Source organism: Salmo salar, chromosome ssa14 (assembly GCF_905237065.1).
Source record: "Salmo salar chromosome ssa14, Ssal_v3.1, whole genome shotgun sequence".
NCBI lineage: Eukaryota > Metazoa > Chordata > Actinopteri > Salmoniformes > Salmonidae > Salmo > Salmo salar.
The window spans coordinates 72,832,039-72,838,724 of NC_059455.1; the positions used below are offsets into that span (position 1 = coordinate 72,832,039).

General features: G+C 44.7%; 1 protein-coding gene across 1 annotated transcript; it reads right to left on the reverse strand.

The window, feature by feature from the left end:
• Positions 1-444: 444 nt before the first annotated feature.
• LOC106595335 (zona pellucida sperm-binding protein 3) lies at positions 445-5,068 on the reverse strand. Its single transcript, XM_045694776.1, has 11 exons — positions 4,579-5,068; positions 4,365-4,480; positions 4,172-4,275; positions 3,177-3,354; positions 2,880-2,997; positions 2,645-2,730; positions 2,324-2,520; positions 1,986-2,162; positions 1,277-1,411; positions 1,074-1,202; positions 445-700 (listed from the first exon to the last, which is right to left on the reverse strand). The coding sequence occupies exons 1-10, from the start codon at positions 4,990-4,992 to the stop codon at positions 1,078-1,080; spliced, it is 1,650 nt and encodes a 549-aa protein (XP_045550732.1). The 5' UTR covers positions 4,993-5,068; the 3' UTR covers positions 445-700; positions 1,074-1,077.
• Positions 5,069-6,686: the final 1,618 nt, after the last annotated feature.

A 6,686-nucleotide genomic window follows, 5' to 3' on the forward strand; every position in this document is an offset into this window, starting at 1 on the left:
ATACCATTCCACTGCAGTTACCACAAGCCCGGTCTCCCCAATTAAGGGGCCACCAACCTCCTGTGCAGTCCACCCCTTCCTCAGACCCTTTATAGCCGGAGTTCACATTGCAAGCCCAATTTCTCAGAATGCCCTGTAACTTACATGCTCAATCAGGAACCTTGGGACAGAGTCCCATTAATCCAGGATGTGCTGTCTGGCTATGCAAACACCAATACAGACCAAAGACTACGCTAGGAAATGTCAGTTGGCAGCAACATGCAACAGTGAAGGGGCTCCATACCAAGTGCAACATTCTTGTTGGTTGAGCCTACTACTGAATATGCCCCCTGATCATGTGTTGCCCTTCTACATTGCTGGGCACTCACTTTAACAAATGAAGGCAATATTTCAGATTACTCTAGCATGTAGTGCATAATGGTGAAGACAGAAAGTCAGTCGAAGTAGCATTAAATCATTTATTTTTCAAAGAGATTAACAGGCATCATCTCAGTGTTGTGGTAGTCTCTTCACTGGTTGAGTTCGCCAGGAGCAGATGTGGTGGTGCTTATGTCACTTTGTTGTAGGGGCATCCTCCTTGTGTGCTGGGACATCAGGACTGGCACCAACCTCAGTGAGTTGGAGTGTGCTGCTGCTTGGAGCAAGTCTATTATGGGCCACCACGACAACAGCGCCTTCCAGTTCTAGAAATAGATATGGACTGGGAACATATTCCTTCTTTATGAAACCACATCAAAAGCTCTGAAGTCAGATATTTAAAAGTGATACTGGCAAGTGCCATGTGCAGGTTGACATTTATTGAGACGGTATTGTCCTGGAGGCAGAACTTAGCGATTACCACTAGATGGAAAGTCAAAGTTGGCTACATTGTAACAATGTATGCTTTTTTGGTTTTAATTTAATGTTAAGCATTAGGGTTGGCAGTGAGGTTAATGTTTAAAAATCATATTTTATTACTTTGTGGCTGTGCCAGCTAGTGAACATTCTGCGGAGCCATCCCAATAAGTGCTAACCTGCTTGCCATGTGCAGGTTATTTCCCTCTAAAATAGCAGTACCATCATCCCATACATACCCTTTCAATAGGTTCCAATCTCATTCTGATCCTTCTCTTCACCCAGACCCTCTTTCTCTGTGGTAACCTCAAGGTCTCCAATGGGCTCAGGTGTAGGAATCAACTCAGGGTCTGGGGTGGCCTCCAGCTCTGAGAACAGACTATTTAGCACAGAGCCTACATGCAATTATCATACATGCAAAACAGTAAAGTACAGTCATTACCTCTTTGGGCAATTAGTTCTTTCTGCTTGATGAAGCCATCATATGTTGCAGAGCTAACGAGACCGTGCTTGTTGTTGGGTCCGACCCTCGGGCCCAAGGGACTAGCCGCATTTTGGGATTGGGCGAAATAAGGTCCTGGAATTAAATGTAACAGATTAACACAGCCAGTGTTGGCAGAATTGCTAGCCTATAGGGATAGGAAAAGACAGGTGTCCGAAGTGGCACCCGATGACCTATAGAGTGCACTACTTTTGGCCAGTGCATCATGGTCTGGGCAATAGTCGAGACATCCTGGTTGCCTCCCACACATTTTAAAAAACTGGCTTCACACTTCTGTACCTACTGGAATGCGATTGAGTTTGGCATAAGTCTGCCTATGTCACTACCTGATCCGCTTGAATACATACAAAATAGTAGCTGCAAGATGGAGATCAGTTCTTTTTAATGAGTGCATTATGCAAGTGGCTAGTTTGCCTCAACTACCTTCACTAAAACCACTGCAAAGGTATTCCCTGCAAAATTTGGTTTCAAATCATGACGTTCTGCTATGTCTGCCTCGTGATTTGTTGGGAGAAGTTGCCAAACGAGTCAGTCATTGAAGCCAGACCCTAGTCACTGCTGTTGCCTAGGGTTGGGTTATCAAGACTACCTGTTCAAAGGTAGTGCACTACATAAGGAATAAGATTATGCCATGTCAGAGTCAAATTACCTCTCTTGAAGTCCATGCCACTCCAACGACTGCCAGGTGATACGGGCTTCCTGTCCCCTGTTGAGGCAGGGAAGCCAGGTATATCGATACCTCCACTCATCCGTGGAGATAGAGATGTACGCTTCTGTTTACTTGGGAGGACCATTATGGGGCCCAAAGTAGTATCCTGGCCCCATACTAAAAGGACAACACATTCATTAAACACACCTTTGCAGTCAAGACACTTTCAATTAGTCTTCCCTCAATTTCCATCTCAACCATATTGGAGAAGGTCCCAGCCCTGCAATGTGTTTTGAGAAGGTAGTGACAGAATAGAGGGATTAAGATGTCAAATACACCTTTCTTGGCCTTCATCCCAATACTCCAATTGTCACCAGAGACTGGGGGTTTGTTGCGGTAGATACGAGGTTCAAGTTGGCTACCACCTAGTCTTGGACTGAGGGGACGTTGTGCTGGAGCTTGATCAACCCCCTTCTGTCTACTCAGGCTTAGACAATGCCCACATAGCAAATCATTCTCATCAGCAGACCTCCATCTGAAATGTATGAAAGATCTACTCATGGACCAAGAACACACCATTTTTTTTAAAATGCTATGGTTATTCCAGTGAATAGGTCACAGCCCAGTAACAGTAGCTAAGGAAATGTGACTTATCCCACCTGCCATCAATGAAGGAGCATGCCTTGTTGCTAGGCTCTGCATGGTCCATGACAGGGACTGCCATAAGGTGGCAGGTGATGTACAGCTGTAAAAAAAACAGGATGAGCAAAACAAAGATGCAGAATCACAGTAGCCTACATAATGTCTGTAAATTATGTAACTGTAGAATAATTTTACTACAGTAGCCGTAATGGCCTCTACAATATCTGTTCTTTTTTTAAATACCGCCCTCACCTCTGCCCCGTCCTCCTGGTAGAACCTAAAGGCATCAATGTGGAACCCGAGCTCGTTGTCCTGGGTTCTACGCATGAAACCAGAGCGGGAACCAGGCAGCTGGGAATCCGTCAAGCACCTGGAGGGAGATACATATTGGGGCATCTTCCTTAGTAACCAATTAAGAAGTCTCAAAGAAACCGCCAAGCACCAGTTGACTACTTTAAAAATGGTGGAAGCCCTCAAATGGCATATTCTATCGTTCTCTACGGGCCAGCCGGAGAATAGTCGTTCTAAGCCATTTTCCCCCCTGCTTACCCATCACTCTCAATGAAGACATATCTAGGGACAGAGTTGCTATCAGGGTCCAGTGTGGCCACGCAGCTGCTAACAAACACCCTGAGCCTGGTGTGGTGAGCAACCCTGACAGACGCCTCAATGTTGATGGGATCACCCAGGAAGTAGACTCCAGAACCCCGCTCATAGAGCCAGTCACCTGGAAAGGAAATGGCAGTAAAGACAGGTTATCCAATAATGAACTAAAGGAGCCTAACATTACTCCTTATAGTCCAAGGACCATCTGTTTAGATGTGAATTGGCCCTGGCAGCTAAAGCCTCTATTGCAGTATAGTTCAAGAAACAAAGCCCTCTTGCATATCGCATCAAAATCACTTCACACGCGCAACACTTAGTTACTCTACACCATTTAGTTGTAGCCGACAGTATTTCAGTGACAACACGTTTGTGGCGTCAATCTTCCGTTTATACACAGGTGTTTGAAGATGCAGATAACTAATTAGCACAGGTACGCCTCTGTCTTCTGTATGTCAACCATTAACAAGCACTGTCACATGGAAATATGTCCGTGTGGGAGGGAACCCTATAAAAACGTGTAGTAATTGAACTTTCTTTGAAAATGTGTCGCTGATGTGAAAGACGTCTGCAAGCGATGCGTTTTAAAGTTACGAACGCGAGTCGCTATTAAAACTACCCCGGCCAGAACTTATTGTCAATAGGCGCTAAACTAGTGAGCATCTAATATTGGATTCAAATGAGGGGTTTGTTAACAGGGCCATGTTTAGTATGCAAACTGTATAACGTTGCAGATAGAAGTGTCCCCCATAAGTTGTCTGATGTGATTCCGTATTTTGCATGTCAGAAGAGCATTTGTGCTACATAGTACATTTATATCTGAACATTCAATTCACGGGTTTTACCAAGCTTCTGGGAGAGCGCCATTGTACCCTTTAGATTATCTGAATGTTCAACAAAATAGTACCCTGCGAAGTGCAGCCCAGGATTCATATACCCACTTGTCATAAGCTTCAATGAGAACTGCAGGGTGTCTTCAGCAGACACTGTGGCGGTGAAAGGGATCCAGGTCGGCTGGAGAGAATAACTGTCCAAACTGTACTTCCTGAAACAGAAAGTACAGGCCGGTAAATAAACCAATAGGTCAACGCAGGATTCATATGATCATCATACAACAGTATAGCCTAAACTCACCTTTCATAATGACACTCAATTGGGATTACAGCACCAACCATTCGAATAACCCCATCTGGTGTGGTTCTGGGTGTATATCTGAGGAGGTTTGTGTAGATCAATGAGTCTTCGGTTATCTGTGGATTCACAAAGCAGCATTTAAGAGAAGGTTGTTTCAAGAAGTCAACTACTAGAGAAAAAAAAAAATATATATATATATATATAGGTATATTACCAGGTTCTTGGTTCCACAGTCCGAAAGTGCTGCAAATATTCTGTACTCATCTCCGGCTGCTGACGCTGTTGCCCTACAGGGCTCTTGGTCTTGGTACTGTTCAACTCCAAGTCGCAGGTCATCCACGTCGATTAGATTACCGAGTTGAAACAGATCAGCCTTCACGACTATCTCCATGTAGTCTGAATGGCACGTCACAGCGACAGTTTCTACTCGAATTGGCCTTGAAACTGTTTGTTGGAGTGGAGGCTGTTTAAAGCGGGGACGATTGTCAAATTGCGGTGTTCGCCTTGGAAGTTGTTGCCATGTGTCAGTGCTATAAGTATATGACAAAGCAGGAGAGATTAAGAAGTTTTCCACAAGTAAAAACCAAACCAGTTGCTTGAACAATAACCTGAGCGCGTTTGCCATCATGAGTCCCACGCCAACAACTACTGTGACTCTGTAGGTTAGAGGAGAGCGTGCCTCTGCTATGCTACAATTGATGAAACAGAGGTAGCTTTTAACAACCAACCAGGCTGCACACCTGGGCTGGATTACGCCCTAATTGGGCCTTGCATCTGATTAGTCAAGATCTTTAATTGGCACGCATGTTCAAATCAAATCACATTTTATTTGTCACGTACACATGGTTAGCAGATGTTAATGCGAGTGTAGCGAAATGCTTGTGCTTCTGGTTCCGACAGTGCAGGAATATCTAACAAGTAATCTAACAGTTCCCCAACAACTACAACTAATACACACAAATCTAAAAGGGGTGAATGAGAATATGTACATATAAATATATGGATGAACGATGGCCAAGGTGCAATAGATGGTATAAAATACAGTACATAAATATGATATGAGTAATGTCATATTACACCATGAGTCGTTAATCATGAAGCATACACCTCCGTCCTTCCTCTTCCCAGAGAGGTGTTTATCTCTGTCGGCGCGATGCATGGAGAAATCCGATGGCTGAACCGATTCCGACAACATATCCCGAGAGAGCCATGTTTCCGTGAAACAGAGAATGTTACAATCTCTGATCTCTTTCTGAAAGGCAACCCTTTCTCGAATTTTGTCTACCTTGTTGTCAAGACACTGGACATTGGCAGGTAGTATACTCGGGAGCGGTGGGCGATGTGCACTTTTACGGAGCCTGACCAGGAGGCCGCTCCGTCTGCCCTTTTGGCGCCGGTTCTTGGGTCAGCTTCTGGGATCAGATCAATTGTCCTGGGTGGTGGTCCAAACAGAGGATCCGCTTCGGGAAAGTCATATTCCTGGTCGTAATGTTGGTAAATTGGCGTCACTCTTACATCCAGTAGTTCTTCCCGGCTGTATGTAATAAGACTTAAGACTTCCTGGGGTAAGAAATAATACATTAAAAAACCAAATACTGCATAGTTTCCTAAGGACTCGAAGCGAGCCGACCATCTCTGTCGGCACCATCAGAGGAACGCGTTCTTGTTTGCCACGTTCCTCTGCCCAGGCGTGGCACGTGATACGTGGCAGATCTTAAAACGCCTGGATACGTATTTTACATATCAGCTAACACATCATATGTTATAGCAATCTGTAGTGACGGGAAACCAAATCTTTCTGTAGGCTTCAGCGCTTTCACCAAATTGGGCCCAAAAACGGTTAATTACTCGGAGGTCATTGTCTGTTCACAATGCACATTAGTGACATCTGCTGGTCAGCAATAAATATTTTAGATTCTTCAAAGTAGCCACCCTTTGCCTTGATGACACCTTTGCACACTCTTGGCATTCTCTCAACCAGCTTCACCTGGATGTTTTTTCTTGAAGAAGTCTTGAAGGAGTTCCCACATATGCTGAGCACTTGTTGGCTGCTTTTCCTTCACTCTGCGGTCCAACTCATCCCAAACCATCTCAATTGGGTTGAGGTCGGGTGATTGTTGAGGCCAGGTCATCTGATGCAGCACTCCATCACTCTCCTTCTTGTTCAAATAGCCCTTACACAGCCTGGAGGTGTGTTGGGTCATTGCCCTGTTGAAAAACAAATGATAGTCCCACTGAGCGCAAACCAGATGGGATGGCTTATTGCTGCAGAATGCTGAGTTAGCCATGCTGGTTAAGTGTGCCTTGAATTCTAAATAAATC

Excerpts from the sequence above, each read along its gene's own strand:
- LOC106595335 (XM_045694776.1), bottom strand. The coding sequence starts at position 4,992 with ATGATGGCAAACGCGCTCAGGTTATTGTTCAAGCAACTGGTTTGGTTT. Across the intron at positions 4,276-4,364 it reads ATTGAGTGTCATTATGAAAG|GAAGTACAGTTTGGACAGTT; the intron begins GTGAGTTTAGGC and ends TTTCTGTTTCAG. Across the intron at positions 1,203-1,276 it reads AGAACTAATTGCCCAAAGAG|AGCTGGAGGCCACCCCAGAC; the intron begins GTAATGACTGTA and ends GTCTGTTCTCAG.